This window comes from Sciurus vulgaris, assembly GCF_902686455.1.
Source record: "Sciurus vulgaris genome assembly, chromosome: 10".
NCBI lineage: Eukaryota > Metazoa > Chordata > Mammalia > Rodentia > Sciuridae > Sciurus > Sciurus vulgaris.
The window spans coordinates 87,074,921-87,100,039 of NC_136470.1; the positions used below are offsets into that span (position 1 = coordinate 87,074,921).

The window sequence follows — 25,119 nt, forward strand, 5'->3', positions numbered from 1 at the left end:
ATGTCAAAATACCTTGTACTCTTGGTTTAACTAAAAAGGGTATAACTAAATAGAACAAAATTTTTAATAAAAATTCAATTTAAAAAACTCAAAAAGAAATATAGATTTCCATGTTCTATAAATGAACTTTCAGTCTTTAATTCAAATTTCATTCCCAGATCTTCTTTATATACATCACCTCCCTGAAGCTGGAACATAACTGAAGCCTTTGTTTTTAAATAATACATTGTCATTAAAAAACAAAAAAGACATACAGGTTGAGCATTCCTAATCTGAAAATCGAAAATCGAAAATTCTCCAATGTCCAAAACATTTTGAGTCTCGATATTATGTTAAAAGTGGAAAATTCCACACCTGACCTCATATAATAAGGTCACAGTCAAAACACATGTACACAAGAAAAAAAATTATATAAAATTACTTTTGGGCTATGTACCCATGAAATATAAATGAATTTTGTGTTTATATTTGGGTTCTATCCCCAAATATCTCATTGTGAGTATGCACATATTGCAAAATTTTTTTAGAAATCCAAAACCCAAAACTCTTCTGGTCCCAAGCATGATAAATAAGGAACCCTCAACCTGAAATAACTTCCATGGTAGTATTTGCCTTTTAAGATTGTTACTGAGGATTAAGTAATAATGATGAAGTACGTTTAACAGAACCTGGTTCATATTAAATGCAATATACAAATGTTCACTAATAAAATATATAGTACCTGTTGAGTACATTTCCATGCACTGTCAATTTGGTATATCAGTTATATTCTAATCCTCAAAATAACTCTAGGAGTAAAAAATTACTATAATTCCCATTTTACAGGTAAGGAAACTGAGCCCAAAGAAACGATAACTGGTTTGACACCCCAGAAGTGGTGGGACACACCAGCATTTAAATCTTCTTAATTCCACATTCTTTTTATGTGCAGTGGAAACAAAGGCCCATCTGTAATTCTGGTACCTCTGCCCCACAACCTGCTGGGCATCTGCTTTGAGTTGTGTTCCAGTGATGCTGAGAGATGTACATGCCCTCTAGAAATCACACTTTTGACCTGAATCTCATCAGCCAAGAGTTAACTGCCAGGGCAGGCAGGTCCAAACCCAAGCAGCTTGTTCCTCCTTCCTCATCTCTCCTGTGTAAGAAAGTCAGACTGTGCAAAGTGTGAACTAGCTACAACAGCTTCACCCCAGTGTCGGCCAGGACTGACCCAAAAATCTTGTTAGCACCAAAACCACAGCCCATCCCGGGTTCCTGGAGGACACCTCAAATCTGATCTCTGTGTTTCTTGCAGTCATGTTTCGTCTCTATGACTCAGATGAGAACGGACTCTTGGACCAAGCGGTAAGCTCTCTCTCCAAATACCCCTCTGGCTCTAAGAAAGGTTGGGGTAGTGGGGAGCAGGTGAAGGAAGAATCTGAAAATTCTCCATTCCATCTTTATGGAAACTACAATATCTTAATAAGGGCTGCAGAATCCCTGCCTTTCACTTCCAAAGAGCCAGCCTTGCAGAGAGTGAAGCCCAATTTGTCTTTTCATTGCAGAAGCCTGGGATCATAAAATCTCAGAATGCAGAGATGTTTTAGTATTTCATCTAATTTAACTTCCCCATTCACAAACTTCCCCTGAAATTTCCTGTGGCCAAGAGGAGGGGACCAGGGTGGCAACAGGACCAGGGTAAGAAGGAGAGGGAAGGAGGTGACCGCTGGCGTGCTTTGCTGTCACCCTTGCCTTTCTCTCATTCCCAGGGGCTGAGAGCCTGGGAGTCTGGTTCTGCCTGCTCTGAGCACTTGATCCCATCCCACTGCACCTGAGAAAGCCTGCGACTCACCTCATCCCTTCAACAAGAGGCAGGGACAAGTCAGGGACTGTAACGTGAGAGGAAGAATAAGAAAGGAAGAAGGTAGACAAGGAAGGACATCAGATAGACCTTGTGGCCATGAATGGCAACTCAGTCAGGGCCCAGGAATGGGAAGGCCGTGAGGTTGAAATGCAAGGGGCTGAGTCAGACCAGAGACAGTAAGGAAGAGAGCAAGTCCGCTAGACCAACAGCATCATCCCGACTCCTTCTAAACCCAGGTGCCCCTGTGGGACTCCTCCAGCCACATGGCAGTGCTGTGGATTGAGGCATTTGACAGAACAACAGACAGCTACAGATTCGCAAGCACTTGGTCAGCACTCACTGAGTGTCCCGATGTCAGGCACTATTCTAAGCACTGGAGATGCATCAGTGTCCCCAAGTGATAAAATTCTGTCTCCTCCTGGAGCTTTCAGTCAGGTGCAAGCATTGACTTTAAGCAGCATAGAAGAAACATAAAGGCAGGAGAGGAAGCCATTGGAGGGAGTTGGAGCTTTGGCTGAGGATGTCAAGGGGGCCTCCCTGGAGAGACTTGAGGAAGTGAGGGAGTCATTCATGAGGACATCTAGGGGAGGAGCCTCCAGGCAAGGGGGTCAGCAAGTGTAAAAGTCCTGAGAGGTACAGGGGGGTTCAAGGACTGCCTGGTGGCCAGTGTGGCTGGACAAGAGTGAGTTAACATATGTCAATTAGGAAGTAATAGAAGATGAGAGCAGAGAAGATATGGAATAGTGCTGGGGGCACTTTACCAAGCATATCAGGCTTTCTGGGTGATTATAAGAATGTATCTCAGTGGAGAACCGTTGAGGATTTTGAGCAGAGTGACATGATTGTCTTCTATTTTAACAGGATTGCTTGAGCTATTGTGTTGAGTATAGACTGTAGGGATGCAAGTTAGGAGGTGATGAAAATAATCATGCAACGATGGCAACCTTGCGCAGAGTGGATGCACTGTCGGTGGTCAAGAGTGGTTCAATTCCTAATATATTATTTTCTCCCCCTGCCCCAGTACCAGGGATTGAACTCAGGAGCCCTTTGCCATTAAGCCACATCCTCTCCCTTCTTATTTTTTATTTTGAGAGAGGGTCTCTCTAAGTTGCTTAGGGTCTCGCTAAATTACTGAGACTAACCTTAAACTTGTGATCCTCCTGTCTCAGCCTCCTGAGTTGCGGGGATTACGGGTGTGCGCCACCACACCCAGCCTGGATATATTTTCAAAGTGACATTTGTAGACCGAAACATGTCTGAAAAAAATGTTGGATTGAACTTCCCACCTGGAATCCCTGACTGATGAACTTCCAGCTTCTTTTTGAACAGTCCCAATGGTGGGACTCAAGACATCCATTTCACTGCTGGGATGACTATTAGAGCTTCCTTCCTCCACACAAGCCATCTCTCTGCCAGGATAGTTTTCAACACAAAACCTGATGCTCCTCCCACCTCCCCCAGCCCAGTAGGGAGGCCAAAATAGACTGATCCTGGAGTTCTTCCCTTTCTCCATCCCTCAGCTTTCCTCTGTCCTCTACAGCTGCCCAAGACAAGTGGAATACCAGTTCCACACAACAGGCCTTCAAGTATTGGAAGGTGCTGTCACATCTCCCCAGTATCTTCTCCAAGCTAAGAGTGTCCCTGTACGGTCATTGTTTCTCACAAGGCCACCTTAAACACCCACCCTGGACAAGCTCTGGTTTGTCAATGCCATTCTTAAAATATGACACACAACAAACCCCACCACTCCATGACTCCTTATCCGACTGGCTGCCCAGGGTAAGCACTGGAGAACCAGTTCTTCCTGAAATATACCCACTGTGCTTCTATTTGCACAGCCCACAACTGGATCTATCCCTCAGTTTCTGAATCATATTTTCTCATTGAATCTTACTTAGACCCAAGTAGATTCACAAGCTCTTTTCCTTTGGAACGTCTGCCAAGCCCTGACCTCACCTTTATGCCCACTTCCTTGCCTTCACCTACTGCCCTATCCTGTAGTTTTCCTATAGATTACTGTTTTAATTTAAGTGAAATGTAATTTTTAAATCCCTAATGGGATTTAGCTTGCTTGTTTTGCTCTGGCATTCAACCTGATGGAGGTAATACTTTTCAACCTTGCTTCAGTCCACCCACACATCCCCCCAGAATAATGTTACTACAAACATCTTAGATGGTGCCCACGCATGAGATGCTAACTTTGACACCAAATACTTTCTCAGTCTGATATGTTCCACTGGGGCTTTCTGTACACTGACTCATTAGCACTCAACAAATCTGTGAGGTTTTTAGATGGAGTCTGGCCTTGGTTTCAAAAAGCCCACTTACTGGGCAAACATATCTCTTAATATTTTCCTTTTTATAGAGTCCTGGGTTCAGGGTTGGACCATGATGCAAAGGAAGGTAGAGAGGCCAAGATGAATCTAAATTTCATTGCATAGCAATCAAGTGAAACTGACCCCTGAGAGAGGGGAAATGGATCCCAAGTTGCTAATGATAAGACCTGACAAGCTCCTTGATTTATATTTGTGGGAGAAAACAAGAGGATTCTCTGTGCCTTTCTAGTTAAAGGATAGAGTAAGGAAAGGAAGGTGGCCTAGGAGGAAGTCAGTGTTGAGCAAGCTTTCTGCATACTTGTGTCTATGTTTCTTGTGAGTATCTACTGAGCCCTGTGGTTGAGGCAGAAATAAATAGCTCCTCATGAAATATTGGTTTCTGAGCTGGAGATGTAGTTCAGTGGAAGAGCACTTGCCTAATATGCATGAGGCCCTGGGTTCAATCCCCAGCACAACAAATAAATTAATTAATTAAATAATTAAATGTATCACCATCTCTTACATTGTAATTGGGAGTATATTTTGGAACAACTTAAAAAAAAAAAGAAAGAAAGAAAGAAACACTGATTTCTTCTCATGCTCTGTCCTGCCCATCTTCCCACTGGACTCAATTCTGAGTTTTGCTGTTGATAACACCTCTTTTGTATCTCACCTTGATATTTTTCTCCTCTGCTATTTTGTAGGAGATGGATCGCATTGTCAACCAAATGCTGCATATTGCCCAGTATCTGGAGTGGGATCCCACGGAGCTAAGGCCTGTGAGTTTCTGTAAGCAGGGGGTGACTTCAGAGTGAGCGTTCAAAATGAGATTGGGACATACTCAGGACACAGGTGCCAGTGTTGACTGTGCAGACGCTTCTAGACTCATCTTCTTACTGGCAGCTTCTTTGGAGTCCTACACTCTGACCTCCTGCTTCTCTGATAGGAATAATGTAGGTGGCATCAGAAAAAGTGTAGAAAGGACAGAAATCATAAGTTCCTCTAACCTTTCCACCAGAGCTAAAATTTTATAGCAAGAATTCACAGATCAGAGAATTTAAAGCCAGAAATAATTTCAAAGATTTTTCTTCTCAATCACCAGGTAATGTTAATAACAACAATTAACTCCATTTGGGGGATTCTGATGTGTCAGGAATTATATTAAATGCTTTATACCTATTTTCTCTAGTCCTTGCTACACTGCTGCAATCATAGTGTTATTTCCATTTTGCAGAGGAGCAAACCTGAACCCAGAGAGGTGGAGTGATGTGCCCAAGGCCATACTGTCAGGTCAACACAGAGTTGAACCTAAAACCCTGGTCTCCTCACTCCTAGTCTAGCTCCTCACTGCTTACTCATTTTGAATAAGAGAGGAAAGGGATAAAACAGAAAATGAGTAACATAGGACCAAGGAGAAAACAGAGGCCAGAGGGAGGTAGAAAAATCAAGGATGAAAATGGACACGTTGTCACTCTTTGAATTCCACAGATATTAAAGGAGATGTTGCAAGGGATGGACTACGACCAGGACGGCTTTGTGTCTCTACAGGAATGGGTCCATGGAGGGATGACCACTATCCCACTGCTGGTCCTCCTAGGGATGGATGATGCTGTAAGTCGATAAGCTGGAGCTCAAAGATCAGTGCCATTTTGGATCATGGAATTCATGTTATTATCTATGGTTTCTAAGCTGGATTCCCAATGGGCTCAACATGCACTCAGATTGGCTCAAAGTTTCTCTCTATTCTCAGTCCTTTACTATTCATGTCCCCAGGATATTCATCTGTTCAACAAACATTTGATATATAGTCAATAAATTTAAAACATTATTCTACATCTGTGAGTGGGCAGAGATATGATATTTGCCTGCAAGAAGCTTACACTCAACCAGGAAAAGTGAAAGAGAAACTTCAAGCAAGATGCCAGGCATGGTGGTGCATGCCTGTAATCCCAACAGCTGGAGAGGCTGAGGCAAGAGGATCAGGAGTTCAAGGTCAGCCCCAGCAACTTAGCAAGGCCCTAAGCAATTCAGTGAGATCCTGTCTCTAAATATAATATAAAAAAGGGCTGGGGCAGTGGTTGAGTACCTCTGGGTTCAATCCCTGCCACCATAAATACAAACAAACAAACAAAAACCTCAAGGAAGAATTCCATCTTTTCAATAAATTATATTGTAAAATGGTAAGAATTGGAGAAGGAAAGAAGGGAGGAGGAGAAGAAGGGAAGGAGGAAAAGAGGGAAAAAATACTGATCTGTTGGAGGTGACTTTCATGAATGGTCTCTTACTTAACAAAACAACCAGATAAGCTAGGTATTTTTATCCCAATTTGTACAGATGGAAAACTGAGGTTCTGAGCCTAAGAAGCAAAGGAAGAACCAGGATTTGTAGCTGACTCCAGAGACCCTGCATTTTCTAATTCCCCACACATAAGTGTAAGAAACCTTGGTAGAGGAGTTGACCAATCTCTGAAGAATGTGTGAGATTTTGATAACGTGTTCTTAAGAGTGATGATCAGGTGGAAAGACCTAGGAGGGGATTTGATCGGGTTGTCAAGGTTGAGTATGACTAGGCTGGTAAAAGATGGTAGAAGAGAAAGCTTATATCAGGCAGAACAACTTGATCAAAGGCCCAAATGAAGGAAAACCAGGGAGATCTCTCAGTTGAATCAGAAGAGAGGATTCGCCGTGAAAGTCTTACTATGAAATCAATGGTTGTAATAGCCTGCATCTGACCCAGTCAGTTACTGCATTTTTTTGTTTACCAAGTGCACTAACTTCCACACATGAGGGAGGGAAATTAGAACTGTAGAAGGATAAATGGTGGCATTAAGGATTTTCCAGAACAGTCACACAGGTTGTGTGATCACTCCTTTGAGTTTTCTCAAGCATCACAGAGAGGAATAAAACAGGAAGTAAGGTTGAGTTAGCCTCAAGCTGACTGTCATGGCCTACATAACTCCATCCCACACTCCTGCAACTCAGGACTGGAGTTGAACCTTCATTTCCAAAGCTCAGGAACTAAGAGTCCTGCACCATCTTGTAGCACGTACGGTTCTTCCCAAGTGCTAAGTAGTAATCAAGGAACCAGGATCTATACTACTCCCTTCTTAATCTTTAGAACCCTAGAAAGTCAGAGGCAGAAAAGACCTTGTCATCCTTGGTTTGTCCCTTTCGTTTTGGAAACTAAGGTCTAGAGAGGTAAAGGACTTGCCCAAGGGCACACACCAAATCTGCACCAGAGGCCATCTGCCACATTTGGTAACATCAGACCCCTCAAGAAGCAATATGTACAAGAACTCCCATGAGCCAGGAACTGATGAATAAGCTTTCTGTTATCCATACTCCCATCAAAATGGAAGTTCTGCTTGGGTGCCATCCCAATGCCATTATTTGGTTTTCCTAATGTGGGGAATGGAGATGGGACATTTTCATCACAATGAACCAATTTCTGTTTTCTGCCCTATTTGTACTTGGTGAGGTTCAAAATGTCACCATCTCTGCATGAAGGGACACCCCTGTTTTCTGGCTAGAGGAGAGAGAACCTATTTCTTCAACATTTTTCCCAGTGTCTCCCCCAAATGCTAAATCAACCTCATAGAAGACTATAATTTGTTTCAGGAAAATGGCAAGAGAAAATAAAAGCAAATTTGGTTCTTGTTAATCAAAAAGCTTTATGCATTCATTTTTAAATATGTACTGAAATCAGTTTTTAACATGCAATATTTGGGGCTTTAGAGAAAGCCTCCATCAATGTCTTGAATGTGCTATTGCTTCTTTGGCCTTTTCAAATCCCACATATGGTCACTGAGGATTCTGGGGATCCTCACGAGACATATGCAAAACAATCTCTCTCTCGGGGTGAAATTGTAGCAGTGTCATAAAACCTGAAGGTTACTGCCATGTTCTGCAGCCTCCAGCGTGCAGAAATGAAAAAACCACAGGATGGTGCTGTAACCTAAGCAGAAACGTCTCCTTACTCCAAGTCATGGTCCATTGGCCTCTTGTATCTATAAAAGCAGTAGCTGAGAAAACCGAGACAGCTAATTGACTTAACGAATAAGGGTATTTTCAGATAAAATGATAGTCCTTTTGAATGCATGAAGAAACTGGACCTGCTGAAAAGGGCTGAAATTTCTTTTCTGTCCATAAAGGAAAATCCTGGTTGTGGAGGTAGGAGAGAGGCCTGGAAGGAGCATGGGCTGAGGCCAACCAGACCCCCCAGTTTAACTACTGGCTCTATCACTTATTCTTTAGATGGTCTTGGGCTAGTTATAGCCCAAGAGGCTCTGTTTCTCATCTGTAAAATAGGAATCAATCTATTTCCTTACTCCTAAATACACACTCTATTTATTTTCATGTCCCCAGTAGCTGTTGCAGAGTAGGAACTTGATAAAAATTTTAGTGTATTTGGCAGTGGATTATGAGATTCATGTACATTATGTAATTTAATCCTTGGGAAAAAAAAAACCTTGAGATAGATGTTTGCTGAATAAATGAATGAATCAATCATCTGATAAATCATTATCCTTTTGTATCTACTCCCTGAAGTGGAGACCCTTAGATGCAGGGGCATTGATTCTATAAAACTTGGGTCTGGAAGAAGCAGGGTTTTGAGGTAGTGAGGAACAATGAGCTTCACCTGGACCAAGGGAAGAGACCAGCATTTTGAAAAGAATATGGGCTGCTGCAGAGACCATAAGCAGAAGTCTGGGCCCAGAAGCAGGACTGACCACAGTGACCAGTACAAAGGCATAAGTGCCCCGAAGTAAGGACTGGATGTGAGTCCAGCACATTGGACTGTATATCCCTGACTATGGATCCCCATCACCTTACCACCTACCGTACTTTTACCCTGTAGAGCAGTCTGAGACATACTCTTGCGATGGAGTCTATGAGAAATGTTCAGAACTAGCATACGAGGGGAGGGATGTCCTGAAGCCACAGCCTGGTGCCAGGCTGTGCTCCCAGGGCCACAGGGTGGGAGACTTGGTGTTCTAGGGAAGATGTGTGATTGTGTCAAGTGTGGTTTATCTAGTAGGTGAAGATTTCATCTCTGGGCCAAATCTGGAGGAGATGATCTCTCTCTGTCTTGCACTTTACTATTTTATATACTTTCTGCACAGAGATAAAAGTTTATACAAGTAGTACATTAGTTTTACTATTTTTTCCCTATTCTAACACTAGTACATACAGTAGAAAATTCGAAAAATATAGAAAAAAGTAGAAATCAGAATAAAATTAATGCACAGTGCTGTCAGCTATAGCTGACCTCTGTTGACAGGTTAGAATAAAACTCCTTCCCATCAAAGATCTTAGTACATTAAGACTAAAATCAGAATATATCATCAAATTTGCCTTCTGCCTTTTTCACTCAGCAATATATCATCAGCATGTTCTCATGCCTTAGATAATTCTTTAAATGTCTTTTTGGTTGCCCTCTAACATGAAGTCTTATCGTTGCACTACAATTAACCTTTTAGTAATTTGGAGACTTTAGGACATTTCCAGTGTTTCATTATTTTAAATAATGCTGGGTTAAACATCCAGCAGAGCACAAACATGATTATCTTTCTTTTTAAAATTATTTCTTTAAGATAGAGACCAAGAAGGAAAATTTTCAAGGCAAAGGTTGTAAACATTTAACAGATCTTTAGATAGACAGGAGATAGAGATAGACACAGACAGATGATAGATAGATAGATAGATAGATAGATAGATAGACCAAATTGTTCTAATTTATACTTCTGCCAGACATTTGAAGAGGGCTTATTCTCTCCTGCCCCCCACATTCCCATTCAGGTATTCTTGTTTTTAGTGTTTGCCAATTTTAGAAAACACAAAAAGAATTTTTTATTTGTATTTAAAACAGTTTTAAAAACAAGTAAGTTATCTTCCAAATATAAGAGTCCTGTTTAGAAAAAAGAACGTGCAGGAGGCACCCCACCTGCTTCCTCTAGCTGGGGCTGCAAGCTCAGGGTCTCACCTCCTGTATCCCTGCAGGGCTCAAAGGGGGATGGGAGGCACGCCTGGACCTTGAAGCATTTTAAGAAGCCAACCTACTGCAACTTCTGCCACATCATGCTGATGGGTGTTCGGAAGCAAGGCCTGTGCTGCATTTGTGAGTAAACTTCTCTTAAGCCTCTTCCCCCTTCACGGTGCTGCTCTGTGTGTGGTTGGTCAGGCTATTCGAGGGAAAATCTAGGTCTTTCTGCTTCTGAGCTTGAGGAACCACCCTTCTTATTCCAGCAGCAGGGAATAAAGTCTCTGTCCTGTACTCGAGTCAAATGGACAAGACTTGTACTATTATTGGAGTCACAGGCCACTGATCCCTAGAAAGAAATATTAAAGTTTATACATAATTAAAAAGCATCTCCTACTGATTCTAGTTGGGTTTTCTAGTCAATGTTTATTTCAGGTATGTTCAAAGGAACATGTTTTGTTTTGCTTTTAGTTGGTGAAGCAATGCATTCTAGATTCTGTAAATGCAATCAGAATTAAAGTTAGACCTTTGTTTCATTTTACAACCCATTTAGTAAAGTGAGAGGGGAAGGAGGAAAAAAAAAACCCAAGTGAGGGATGAGAGCAAAAGGGGAGTGGGAGACTGGGAAGATGAACAGGAGAACCAGGTAATAGAAGGAGAAAGAAGGGGTGATGTAGCAGAGAAGGGAATATGGGGAGCAGAGAGAGAGGGTCTTCAACAGAAGTCTTTGCAGGGCCACAGAGTCTTACCAACCACCTCATGACAGGGACAGCAACAGTAGCTGAGACATATCAGAGCCTGGTGAGGTGGCAGACACCTATAATCCTTGCAGTTCAGGAGACTGAGGCAGGAGGATCACAAGTTCAAAGCCAGCCTCAGCAACTTAGTGAGGCCCTCAGCAACCTAGCAAGACCCTGTCTCAAACTAAAAAATTTCTTAAAAGGGCCTGGGGATATTACTCAGTGGTTAAGCACCCCTGAGTTCAATCCCTGGAACCAAAAAGATTGTGTAAGGAAGGCCCTCTTTGTGGTCCAGGTCCTCTAACAGGCACGTAAGACCTCAGCAAAGATCATCTTAGTGGAGTTGGGCCCGCTATCCACCAAGAACAAGCACCGGCAGACTAAAGCAGGAGTCCAGTGACCTTTTCAGGCCCATTCAAATTCACCTTCTTGGCACTTCCATTGACCAGTTCTCATTTCCATTAAGTTCCAGGCCATGGTCCTCTGCCATTTGCATTATAGTAGAAAAAACAACAGTGGTAATTTGGAATAGCTATTATGACCGGGCACATGGTGCTTCACACAGATTATCTCATTTAGTGCTACAAAAATCCCTGCAATGAAAAGGACCATTTATGCCCATTTTACAAAAAAAACCCTGAATTTCAGAGAGGTAAAGCAATTTACCCCAATCAGGTGAACTGTTACCAATGGCAGAGCCAGAGATGAAGCCCTGGCCTGCCTTCCTCAGAACCCCTGGTCTTTCCATCCACTCACCAGCACCCTGACATGCCATGCTGTGGTACTGGCCCAGCAAGCAGGATGATATTTCACTCTCCCCTTCCTGGGAACATTTCCCTGCTGCATTCACTGCTTGCAGAGAAAGGCAGTGTGCCCTGGTGAAGGCACAGGAGCAGAACTGGAAGATGACTGGGTACTCTGCTCAGGGAGCAGTAGGAGGCTATTGAACATCCATTAGGTAAGACCAGCTCCACATGTCCCCTGTCATTCACAGGCCACCCAACAGGAGGTAGAGACCTTGGAGGAGGTGGGTGGGATGGCTGTCCTTTCTTATACAGTCACTGAAGTATCGTCCTTACTTTTTTTCTTTTCAGATTGTAAATACACGGTCCATGAGCGTTGTGTATCCAAAAACATTCCTGGGTGTGTCAAAACGTACTCAAAAGCCAAAAGGAGCGGCGAGGTTGGTGACACCTGCTGCCTTGTTCTACTGCATGCTGCATCTGGGGAACATGTCCATCGCCACAGTCTCCTGGGCAGGAAGGGCTTTGGGAGCTTTCTCTCATCCCTTCTCTGCCTTGAGGATCACCCTTAAATCATCCCATTCATCCATCAATCCATTCAGCATCTCCCTGTGCCCACCACATGCCTGGCACTGTGCGAGGGGGCACACAGGTTATGAGAGGCAGTCTCCAGACTGCTCAAGCACTGCACAGCATATGGGGAGGCACAGACATGTCAGCAGGGTGCACAGCAGTGAGGTGTGCTGTCATGATAAGGCTACATGGAACACGCACTTGAGGCACAGATGAGAAACCAGGGAAGGTTTCGCAAAGGAAGTGGCATTTGAGTTGTTCCTTGAATCCATTATCAGGAGGACTTCAAGAGGTATCTAGGAGTAAAAGTCTCCAGGCAGAAGGAACCTCGTGTGTAAAGGCCTGGGGACATGACTTCTTCTGGGATCTGCACTTAGTTTGGTGGGGCTGGAACAGAGGGTGCATCAAGGGAAGTGACAGGAGATGAGTTCAGAAAGAGACTGCACCTGGAGATGGTCTTGTGAGGTCAGCTCAGGAATTTGAGTTTCCTATGCAGCCACAGTGTGAAGCCAAAGAGCTTCAAAGAAGGAGTGATTGAATTTGCAAATTAGGTGAGTTGTTCTGAGCTTGGTGTAAGAAAGGAATCAGAGTGGGGAGTGGGGGAGGGAATTCTTGGCATAATTAGAGCAAAAGGCTGTGTTGCAGTGAGGGCCCTGCTGGGGTGGAGTCATGGCCTTGACTGTGCTGAGCATCCCTGGGGCCGTGCAGATCATTGGATGTTGAGTGTTCCACCCACTAAGGTGGAGAAACCAAGGGAGAGTTTGAGAGGCAATTTGGAGGTACCCAGGACTTGGTGATGTGATGAGAGAATGGAAGAGGGGAAGAGGTAGGGCTCCCAGGTTTCTCTCTTAGCCATTGAGTGATGCCATCTGTTGAGTCTGGAAATTGGATGTCCTTAAAACTAAGGGAAAGGCATTCTGCATTGTTGCAGAGGGGAGATTCCATTGAGGAATCTGAGTTGGGAAGGTTTAGCAGGTGGGAGTGGTACCCAACCCTCCCCCGCAAGTCCTCCTGAGAGAGAAGGGCCCCTCCAGGAACGCCTCTGCATGCCCCATGGACACCGCATGGCCTCTTGTCTACTCCCCCCGCGCCACCCCATGTACACCCCTTTCCATGCCCATGCCTTCCACCAGGGCACGTGGGGTGCCTCCTGGGCTCAGGCACTGTGCCTGCACTCTGGCTGCCTACCCCGCAGCAGAGCAAGGTCACTGAGGGACCAACAGGGCACATTCACAACTTTCTAAGCCTGCAGGGACACGCGGAGTCCCTCACCATCTTTTCAGATCCCAGAGAGGCTGGAGAGGACAGCGAGGCGCTGGGGAGACAACCCTGGACTTGGAGTCAGAGACCTGGCTGTGGGTCCCTGCTTAGCCACTTAGCAACCCTGCAACCTAGGGCCAGTCACTTAATCTCTCTGAAGCCTTGTCTTCTTCCCTCTGCAAAACAGAAATAACAATGATCTGAGAGCAAGTTGGATGTGATCATGTAGATAACACATCAATTAACAAACTGAGTTCTATAAACAATAATGCATGGCAGAAGGTGAGAAGTGACAAACTCAGGGTGACACAAATTTTGGAGCCGTTATCTTTACCAAAAACATTCCAGGGTGGGAACCATTAAGCAATTAAGTAATTTAAAATATTTATTCTTTTTTAATACAAACATAGATAGTCTCATGCAAACATTTCATGCGATTTTAAAATATCATGCTTGAAATTGGGTACAAAGTCGTGCATCCCCACCTTCCCCAAGGGTCCACATCTACTTTCTGCAGCTCAGGGTACCTTGATAGAAATCTGAGAAGTCCTGTGGCATTGCAAGGAGAACAAGTCGATAGTGCTGTCTCTCAGTTGGTGGTATCAGGTCAGGGGCTATCGCTTTAGCCATACTTACACATACACACACGGACATTCTCTCCTACTTCCTGAACTGCTTGCCTCCTCTTGTTGCACTTCCTGGGCAAGAAGCCAGCTCTCCAGGAAAGGGTGTGAAACTAGGATACTCAGTAGTTTCCTTGGCCTTTTTGTCTAAGCTTCTTCTCAGGTTCATCTCAGCCATGGCTGCTCATTATGACCACTCAGAACACTTTAAACATATTAATGATGAGAGGAGACTAATTTATTCAGAATGTGGGGTGGGCACTGACTTCTAGAAAATCCCTAAATGGTGCTAATGGACAGCTCAGGCTCAGCAGGGGGAAGGAAGTTAAGCAACAATGGGCACCTGCAAAAGATGGGGACTGTCGTAGGGAGGTCCTTCCAGGTGTGTTATCTTATTGTATCCTCCCAATGACCCCAGGAGTGGGACTTATCATACCAATCTCTACAGACGAAGGACCTGAGACTCAGAGAAGGCTAGGAACTAGCCAAGAGTCACCGTGCCGTGAAGTGCAAGATCAGTGACTCCAATCAGTTTTGTCTGCAGTGCAAGCCTCCCAGGTTCCCTGTACCACACTGCCTTCCAGAAAAGGGCCCCATACAAAGCATCACTCTGTAAGGAATTCTGCAAGACAGATGGACTTCCAGATGAGATGCTGCTCATCCTGGCTGCCTGCCAGGGCAAATGAGCAGTTCAAAGCTCAGATGAAGTGGTTTTTCATCTACTTTGATTAGACAAGGGTGGTTAGGCAGAGAGGGACCCAGCATCCTATGAGCATCCTCTAAATAGGAAAGCATCTTCCCCCTCCTGTGCTCCTCCCAGACCCTCCTGCAGCCCCGGTCCAGGGTCATGGTTCTGCTGCCTTCCCTGGTATCCTTCGCTTCCCTCCCACAGGTGATGCAGCACGCGTGGGTGGAAGGGAACTCCTCCGTCAAGTGTGACCGGTGCCACAAAAGTATCAAGTGCTACCAGAGTGTCACCGCGCGGCACTGCGTGTGGTGCCGGATGACGGTGGGTTGGTGCCCAGGTGGCCCTGCTTCTTTTCGGTGTGATTTTTTGCTCATGCTGCAGCCTGGGAGCAGTGAACATCCTGCCAGAGAACAACAGGGTCAGGCGAATATGGCTAGGAAGGCCCTAGAGCCCCCATTCTATACCCTCAGTTTCACAGTACTCCAATCAATCACCAAGCTGCCCAGAGAGAGGGGACACCCCCAGAATCAGGGGAATGAGGGCTGCTTAAGAAGATGGCCAACCCATTGCCTACATGTCCAGGTGACTGGGAAGAGTAGGCTGGGCCATGCGCTTCCTTCGCCAGTGAGGCCAGGGCACTGCCAGAGTGGGAGAGGAACCAGGCACTGGACTGCCTGCCCCTTGTGGCATCGGAGGAAGGGGCACCTACCCCTCGGACACATTCCTCACAGTAGCCTCACTGCCTGGGCCAGGGGCCTCCATCTGCCACCACCAACCACAGCATAAGATAGAGTCCACAGCCCCTCTGGACACCTGGAGCCCCTCTGGCAGACACTGAGCTGCCCAACCTGCCTGCCAAAGCCAGTTCAGAGGCATGTCTTGTCCCCTGATCAGGTTTCAACTCCAAGATAAGGAGCCTCCACACCATACTGCAGAGCTCAGAATGCAGAGGTTGAGTCGCAGGGTTTACTTACAAGTTTCGCTGAGACCTCCCTTCCAGAGTCTTTAAGTCTGGGGAGCAGATACCCAAGGAGAGCTCTGGAGTCAACAGGGAGGGCAGGGCCCAGGCCTGCTCATGACTGTTTTGCGCCAGTAGCCATGGGCGGCTCTTGATCTCCTCTCTGCCCATGGCAGACCTGACTCCCCTCAACACACACATGCAGACACACTCAGCAGTCCTTCCAGAGCCAGCTGTGCTCAGGATTCAGGGGGCATTAGACAGCTCGCCTCCCAGCAAACCTCTGCAGCCTCTGACCTGATGGCTCCTTGATCACTTCCACTCATTCTCATCTCCCTCTCGTCCTCCAGTTTCACCGCAAATGTGAATTATCGACGTTGTGTGATGGTGGGGAGCTCAGAGACCATATTTTACTGCCCACCTCAATATGTCCTGTCACCAGGGTAAGTGCTCCTGCCCAGCCAGGGCTCAGCTCTGAGTTCATGGTCCAGACCTTCACCCCTCAGAGGGCTTCCCCAAAGACTCTTAGAGCTTGTGTTTTCAGTGTCGGGGTCAGTGGTGTACCAGCCAGAGTGAGAGAAAACTTCTCAAATGCTGCTGGTTCTAGATGCCCCAAGGAAGCATGTTCATCCTGAGCACCTTGTAGGCAGAGTACAGCTAAATGAGGGCAAGGTCTTCCTTCTCCCTTGCCCCCATGGGCCTCTGCAATGTCCAAACATGGATCTCTCCTACCTTGAAGCCTTCTGCTGGAGTATGCCTTTTAGAAATGAAAGAAATAAGCAAAGTTAAACTCCTTTTATACCCACCTGAAACTCTTTTTGTCTCCCATATTGAAGACTCTTCTTTTTCATTTCTTTTTTTCTTTTTTGGTACCGTGGATGGAACCCAGGAGCGCCCTATCACTGAGCTATATCCCCAGCCCTTTTTCTTTTTTATTTTGAGATAGGGTTTTCCCATCTCCTTCGAATGCCCAGGCTGGCTTTGAACTTGTGATCCTTCTGCCCCAGCCCTGCTGAGTAGCTGGGATTGCGGGCATGCGCCACCAAGCCTGGCAAGGCTCCTCTTTCAAACAAGCACCAATTTAACTCTCTCCTCTCCTCATCTTAAAAATGTTGCCAAGTTCCATGGATTCCTCACTTCTTGCCTTTGACTTGACCAGCTACTTCTTTTTCATTAAACATCTAAAAATTTTCCTTTGGAAAACCATTTGGCAGTACCAAATATACAAACTCCACAACCCAACAATTCTCCTTCTGGGGATCTACCTGAGAAGTAGAAGCATTTACTCCATATGTATAAGACATGTGTGAGAATGTTTGTGGCAACTTTATTCATAGCAGTCAAAACTGGAAGAAACCTAAATGACGGTTAACAGAAGAATAGATAAATCAAGACACATAAGCATATGGTATTCATGTAATGGAATACCACATTGCAGTGGGAAAGAACAAATTATGCTTTGATGCAAAAACAGAGCATTTTAAAGATATAATGCTGAATAAAAGAACTAGACTCCAAAAAAGGCATGCTCTATGAGTCCCTCTGTATAAAATTCAAAAGCCAGGCAAAACCAATGTGATATCGGAGTCACACAGAGTTACAGTTGGAGGGGCAGTAGTATAAGGGCTCATACATGTACAAAAATTCATCAAACTGTCCCATTTTGAATTGAGCATTCTGCTGTATGCTAGGTAAACCTCAATGGAATAATAAACACTGAAAATACAAAACCAAGAACCATGACTTAGTGCTGTATCATTAGATTATGCCGAGCAGAGAAGCTAAGTGTGAGACCTTGCTTCTCATGTAGTCCAAGCTTCTCCATCCACAAACTAGATTTCTGCCAACTTCAGTAATGCCTCCTCCTGTGTCCCTTGCCTGGGTCCCAAGGTTAAAGTCAGAGCAAGTGATGACAGGGTCCTGGAGAGTCCCAGAGAAACTCACAGGGGTGCTTTCCTTTCTTGAGAACCAAAGTCCCACTTTGGATCTGGCTTTGCTGATACTAGACATTTGCTGTTGTTGGGTTTTGGGTGGGTTTTTTTTGTTTTGTTTTGTTTTTGTACCAGGGATTGAACCCATGTGTGCTGACCCACTGAGCCACATCCCCAGCCCTTTTGTGTATTTTATTTAGAGACAAGGTCTCACTGAGTCACTTGGGGCTTCACTAAGTTGCTGAGGCAGGCTTTGAACTTGCAATCCTCCAGCCTCTGCCTCCCGAGCCACTAGCCATTTGTTTTCATCTGATCTCTTCCCTTTTATTAGGTTTTTATTTTTCTTTCAAGAGATGCTTGTCTTTCCTCTCTCCTCACAGGACAGACAAGGTGGAAAGTCTGATGGCAGCGTGGCAACCAAGGGCGAGCTTGTAATGCAGGTACCTCTCAAGCTTGTAGTCCAGTCACTCATTCTAAGTGGGTCCAAGGCAGTGGCCGGGAGGCCGGGGGTCGGGTTCTGAGGAAATGTATCTCAACGTTTGCTTTCTCATCTGATCGATTCTGTCACACAGGAGGACACTTTATTCCCGGCCTCTGGAGGTACCTTTGACCGCCACACTGTAGGCAAGTGGTGAGAAGGGAGGATGGCTGATTCCATTGCTGGTCTAATTGGCTTGATCACCTCTGTAGGAGCAAGTTACATAACCCTTCAGTACGCAGACCTCCTAAACGATAACAAAAGTGTGGCCTAGAAGTAGACAAGAGGTTTTCCAAGATTGCCAATCTTTCTCCAGAACACAACTGTCAAAACGTAGCTCACCAAACCCAAAAGTTCTTAATCCTTAAATGTGTGTTAAGAATTTGTTTTTACTCAGGCTCACCTCAAAGCCTTCCTCAAAGTTCCAAGGAATGCAGGCAAGGCATCCTGATGAGGTACAAAGAACAGGAAACGGAAATGGGAAAGTAGGGCCTGCTCTTCCATTCCACCTTGGACCCAAGTCTCCTTGTTTGAAAAGGGGCATGGCAATCCTTGTAGTCTCCACCTCCTGGAGGGGCTGTGAGAGTCAGAGAGTTTACAGATCCATGTGTTTTGAACATTAAGACAAAACCATGGAGGAACCTTAGTAGATGAGAAAGCTCTAGACACTCAGAAGGGCAGCAAGTCAAGTGGAACACACGCACACACGTACACGCACACGCATACACGTGCACACAGGTATAACTGTTGTTAGGCAGGGATTCTTCTGCTTGTCCTGCATCAGTTTTGATCAGGCAGGACCCATCCATATGATTTGCCAAATATTTTAAATATCATCCCCAGAAGTTAAGGGCTTATTCCTCAAGCTCCAAGATTATTCTGGATGTCACACAATCCTTGCACAGATAAGAGAATTCTGAAAAATCACCAACAGTGCCACTGTTCTTTTCAAACCACACGGTGCACTGTGTTTGCTGGGTTTTTAGTGTGAGAGCTGAGATAGCAGGCATTAGATATTGAACATGGAGCAGATCTTGGTCTGTGTCAGAATGTCATTCAGCCCAATCCACAAGTGTTTATTGATGACCTGCTGTTGCGTCTGGTGCCATGGGGCCCTTGGGAAGAGGGTTGTACACACCCCCTGCCTTGTTCCTGATGCACTTAAAATCCAATTGATGCCTTAAGACATTTACCCAGGACCATAAAAAACAAAGACAAATACAAATAAACAAAAGAAACTCCAAAAGATAGGACATGTTTTCAGTGTAATCGTTTCAGTTGCAACGATCCAGGGGAACTTCACAGAGGAGATGGCTCTGAAGTCGGGCCCTGAGGATGAGACGTTGTTTTGATTATTTTTAAGAGGTCACAGAGAAGGAAGTGAGCATTTCCGTGCAGAGAACAGGAGGAGAATGGTGATCAGATGCATGGGAGAGAGTTTAGGACACACTCCCCGAAGGGTGCAAGCAGGGTTGGGCTGGAACTGCAGGCGGGATTAGAAGAAATGAGACCACAGCAGTGGAATGGGGCAAGATGGAGAAGGCCTTGATCCAGGTTCAGAGGTAGGGGTTTTATCCTCTTGGCAGTGAGGTGTCATTAGGGCGTTTGCCCAGGAGCAGCGTGCCTGACATGGTGTTCTGGGAAGGGGGCAACCTGTAAGAAAACACCAAGCACATGGGGACTGTGATGGCTGCTAGAGATAAGAGGACATTCCAGGGAAAGACTTGGCAGGTCAGGATCTTCCCTGAAAGACTGGATGAATAACAATACCTTTATCAGAAGCATGGAACCAGGAGGGAAGATCAGTTGGATGGGAAGAGAAGATAAGTCAGATTGGGGCATGTTGACCTGGTAGTCATGGGCAACGTCACTTGAAGGCAGCCCCTGGACAGTCAGAAATGCAGGACCAGCTCAGGAGGAAAATTGGATCTGGAAGGTACCAGAGTGGATGTGATTTTTCACTTCATGAGCGTCATTTTATTTATGTGTGTGACCAGATGGCCACACCTTCTAATAATGTGTTCAGTTGTGTCCCTCACAGAATTTAACCTTGTGCTGTGGGCACAAAGCCACACCGTTGTTGAATGACTGGAAGCTACAGTGCCATTGTCCCATCTCTGATCCCAGCCTCAAACCCTCATTGCCATTAGCACCCCTTAAAGGCCACTCGAGCTGGAAACACTTAGCCGCTTGGCCCCTCAGAAAACTCAGCCAGTGGACAAAGACCTGCCTCCCCAATCACCTCTCCTCCATGCCTGGGCCTGCTTCCCATCCACCTTCTGAAGCCGTCTAAGCATCAAGCTCTTATGCCACCTCCTGTCATTGGACAAAGGAGACCTAATTGCTTTTTCTTTTGCCTTTTAAGTATAAGATCATCCCTACCCCGGGTACCCACCCCCTGCTGGTCTTGGTGAATCCCAAGAGTGGAGGGAGACAAGGAGAAAGGTATGTTCTCTCCTCTTTCAAAGTGGAATGGCTAAGGCATGCTGAATGGGCCCCTTCCTCCCCTCAACCAAAACAGTTGGAGATCCAGGCTCATGTCCCAGCACCACCACTGGGTCTTCATCTCCTGGCCCCTGTGCCTCAGTTTCCCTCTCATAAAGTAAGAAAACAATAACATCTCCTCTTATAGGTTATTTAGCACAGCCCATGCTTAGCACAGTGTCTGTCTCATGAGCCACTGTGGCGTTCAGACTGAAGGCAGACTGTTCTGAGAACCCTGTTTCTTCCTAGTCTCCCAAGTCTTTTCTTGGTTGAAGAGACATGGCAGGACTCACTGACCTATTCCCATCCCTGAGAAGGCAGAGCAGCCACCTCATCAGTGGAAAAAATGCCCCATTTTCTGGAAGTTGGAGACTGCTAAGCTGAGTGGAAAGAGAGAGCACCTTCTGCCTTCCAGGCTGTTCAGTTCAAGGGTAATGAGCAGATGACACAGCGATCTGGAATCCATGTTAAAAAAACAATAAGTAGGGATAAACAATAACTATGAGGACCCCCAACCCAGCCCCAGGGTGCACCCCTCCTGAACAGACCTGATGAGTCTCAAACTGGAACCCAGAAACCAAGCCCAGATGTGGCCTCTAGCCCCTCCTGCATTTTCTCCTGATTGGGGACTGCATGGGCCTTTCCCCAGGGGGTCCTTCGATGCCTCCAGACAGTTCTCAAAGGACAGAATCACACTGTCCAGAGGATATGGAACATTTGGGAGAAAGTCTCTTTGGGGAAGAAATTCTGGGTTTCTCTGCCCTGTTCTCTGCAAAGAAAGGGTGATGCTCCTGGAGTGGGAGTTGGAATCTTAGGTGGTGGGTGAGCCTTGGACCAGAGGATGAGGATGTGGGTGATGCCAGATAGACCTGGGATATGCCAGGGTCTGCCACACTCTTCTCCCGCCTCAGATTTAAAAGGATGCTCCATCTGATTACTGATAGGATCAAAAGGGGGTCACCCTAATGTGACTTTTTGCAATGACATTTTCCTTCCCTCCCCAACTTTTAAGTTTTTTTATTCTCTCTTTCTCTTTTTTTCCCCCACAGAATTCTTCGGAAATTCCACTACCTGCTCAATCCCAAACAAGTTTTCAACCTGGACAATGGGGGACCTACTCCCGGGTATGGAGACAATAATCTTTATTTCTTATCCCCCTCTTCTAACCTCTGAAGAAGACACCTTCTTTTGTCACCTTTTTAATGTGTTTCAGTACTGAAAAGACCATTTGATGCCTTTTCTCTTTCTCATATCACACTCTTCTGGATATGTTCAGTCACCCCTTATGGCTAACTCTGAGAAGTGGATTCCTGCCTTTTCCCCCAAACAGGTGTTGGTTTATAAAAGGGGGAAACTGCACATACCATGCCTTTGATTGATAGGAAGGCGACTGGTAAAGTGTTTGAACTTGACTGTGAGGCTGTGCTAGCTGGCATCTTCATCAACCCCAGGGAGGAGAATGTGTTCTTATCACTGGCACTCAGCACTTTGGAACTCTATACAGCTACTCAGAGGTCCACCCTATGTTCTGCTATGGGGGCGTTTGAGGATCAAGACACTTGGTTATACCATGAAATCTTTATTTTTCTGGATGATCCAGTTTCGAGGTCATGACACTCCCTGTGATCCTTCTGCTACTGCTTCTTGCTATTTCCCTGGTCTTTAGCAGAGAGTTGGGAAAAAGGAAGTGCTTTATGTTTTGACTGAAGTTCTGGTAGGAGGAGCTGGGCCCTGTGCAGTGGCTGCCCTGATGAGCTTCCTGTCCCTGCAGTAGAAGGTCACCCCCAGCATGGGGCCGGAAGGCAAGGGAATGACTGGGCTTCTTCCCAGTCAGACTCGGTGCTCTGGCGCCATCTGCTGGCCAGTCTCGGCCTCGCGCTCTGCACACCTCGCTGGGCTTTCCCACCTCTTAATCTAAATTTGTAACTCCGAATTCCAGACCCCTCAAAGGGGCTGGAGAAAAGACTGTTAAAAAATAGAATATATCCCTGTCTCTGATTGCCTGAACACAAAGTTTATTTATGGCACTGGGAACCAGGTTAAATGAAGAAACGTGAGTGCAGATTCAGTAATCTTACCATGATTTAACTATAAAACTAATTTGAAAACAGAACCCATCTAGACTGCTGAGGTTTCCGTCTTGGCTGCCATGATTACCCCTTTCTGTTGGATAGCACAGCCTTGTACCTGAGCTGCAGTCCACAAATGCCTTCACCAGCCCACTCTCTTCTTAGGTATTTCAGTACTTGAATGCAGTCCTCCAGCTTAACCTGATGAATATTCAACTGTTTTACCATGGGGCTGGTGGGTCCTGAGTGTCTCTGATGTGTGTATCTGTCCATAATCAGAGAGGCTGGGTAGCTGAAGGGAGCCTCCATTCAGCATTCACTTCTTGTAGGAAAGCAGAGTTCTGCCAGAGAGATGGAAAACAAGAAATGTTAATTTGCCTACACAGGCATCCATGACTCAGAGAGCCCCAGGGGTCTTCTCAGACCACCAGGCTGGGCAGAGAAGAAGTATGACCTTAGAGTCTGAGTCTCACCCAAGCTGTCCCCAGGTCCCCTCTGTTCTAAAACAGAATTTCTTAGCCATGTTGTGCAAGGCACCCCTTTGCCAGCCTAGTAAAGACTATGGATCTCTTCTTAGAAAATTATTTCCTAATACTTGAAATAATACAGGATTACTGGGGAAGATAATTATGTTGAAAAATAGGTATAAACACATTAAAAAATAAATTGGTGGTATGAGTCTACGTATGCTTTATCAACACATTAAATAGCAACATCCATAGCCAGGTTGAATAACTATTGTAAATTCAAAGCATCAGTGAACATACATGTTAGGATGAGATATGTGCCACACTGTAATATCACATTAAAACATCTGTGATTTTGATTGCTGACAAAGTCATAGGTATTGTTAATAACTCTGTGGTTTGTTGCCTACAGTCATAATTAAAGGAAATGCTTAATTTCAGTGAGAGGTTGTGGAAGACATGAATGTAATATTTTCTCCTCCAAGTTCATGACCTTCTGAATTCTGTCCATAGACTCCTTGGAGGTTGATGGACCCCAGGTTGAGAAGCCTGTTCTAAATTAGAGTTAAAACTTCTGGGGAAAATGAGGTGCTTTCTCTACTGAGCTCTAGGTCCACAAAATTGCAAAATGAATCCAGCTAATTCAGTGCATCTTACTTAAAGGGAAGGTTAAAAGGACATAGCAAGCAGGAGAGCCTGAGAAGAGTCAAAATAGTGGGGTTTATTTGTATTGTGCAAACTGTGGGTTTCTCTGCACAAATCATAGAAAATTTCCAGAAAACTGCTTAGTATTCATGTTGAATGTTGAGTCAGATTCTTCTTATACTAGGATGACTCCTTGAAACTTTTCTTCATACTCATTAGCATTGCATAGTAATTTCTGGTTTCAGAACATTAAATGACCCTTTCAACTTCAAAATGAATCAAGGTCTTAACATACCCCCAGGGAACAGACAGACTCTAACTCAAAAAGTCAAGCCTAGTGACAAGATTAATTGTGGACTTGCTTCTATTTCCCAGACTGAACTTCTTCCGTGATACTCCAGACTTCCGTGTTCTAGCCTGCGGAGGAGATGGGACAGTTGGCTGGATTTTGGATTGCATTGGTAAGAATGGGTTGGAGGGGCCTTTGCTGGTTATTTATAGTGAGTATATTAAAGTCAGAAGAAGACAATGAAAGAAGAGAGAAATGGAGCCATACTTTGTTCACCCTTATATCTACTCTTGGACTGATGCTTAACTAAATATCTACTTTGGATGAAAAAAAAATAAAGAAATTTTAATAATGAGAGTACTTCCAAAAACATGAAGATATCAGCTCAGTTTCAGGCCTTTCCTCAAAAACATGTCTGTCACCGCCAGGGTTGGAGGAGCATAACAGGCCAGATTTCGAGGGGAGGGAGGGAGAGGATTGGGACTTGAGATAGATTCCTGGTGGAGAGTAGAGACCGGAGGACTAGGCATAGATGTATCCCCAGGGGAAATTATTTGGAGATGAACATATGGAGCCTGGGTCCAGAAAGCACATCTGGAACTCACAGATCAATGAAAGCAAAGAGAGGTCACGCTGGGCTGTGCCCTGTATGCCTAGACCAAAGGGGCAGTGGAGAGAACGGGCTGAGAATCTGGAGGCCAGGTCCAGCTCAGCCATGCCTGGCTCAGTGTATCTGTGGATACAACACCCCCAAGATTGATGAAAACTATGAAGTTCTGCAGTGGGGCAGAGTCAAGAGCTGACCCTGAGGAACCCAGATAAACTGCAACGTGGAACATAAGGACAGGAAAGCCGCCAGAGGAAGTGCTGGGAAGGGCAGTCATCAAAGTCAGGGAGGGCCCAGAGCCATGAGCCTGGGCTGCTTTGGTTTTCCCATCAGTCCTTCCACAAATGCCGCCTGAGTGCCTTTATGTGCTCAACGAAATGGAAGTACCCAGGACAAACAGGTGAAAATCCTGCCCTGCTGGAGCCTG

General features: G+C 45.3%; 1 protein-coding gene across 10 annotated transcripts in view; it reads left to right on the forward strand.

Moving 5' to 3' along the window:
* Positions 1-25,119, forward strand: part of DGKG (diacylglycerol kinase gamma) — a 213,766-nt gene that overhangs the window by 80,201 nt on the left and 108,446 nt on the right. For 9 of the 10 annotated variants that reach the window (XR_013757270.1, XR_013757271.1, XR_013757272.1 and 6 more), the window contains exons 7-17: positions 1,295-1,344; positions 4,863-4,937; positions 5,647-5,769; positions 10,158-10,275; positions 11,972-12,060; positions 14,969-15,085; positions 16,073-16,165; positions 18,034-18,093; positions 20,497-20,576; positions 21,665-21,739; positions 24,172-24,257. Coding sequence is in view for 1 of the 10 variants with exons in the window: in XM_079100612.1 (XP_078956738.1) it covers positions 1,295-1,344; positions 4,863-4,937; positions 5,647-5,769; positions 10,158-10,275; positions 11,972-12,060; positions 14,969-15,085; positions 16,073-16,165; positions 18,034-18,093; positions 20,497-20,576; positions 21,665-21,739; positions 24,172-24,257 (966 nt within the window). In the remaining 9 variants the exon portion in view is untranslated. The remainder of the gene's footprint in view (positions 1-1,294; positions 1,345-4,862; positions 4,938-5,646; positions 5,770-10,157; positions 10,276-11,971; positions 12,061-14,968; positions 15,086-16,072; positions 16,166-18,033; positions 18,094-20,496; positions 20,577-21,664; positions 21,740-24,171; positions 24,258-25,119) is intronic. The other variant, XR_013757278.1, reaches the window with a different exon arrangement.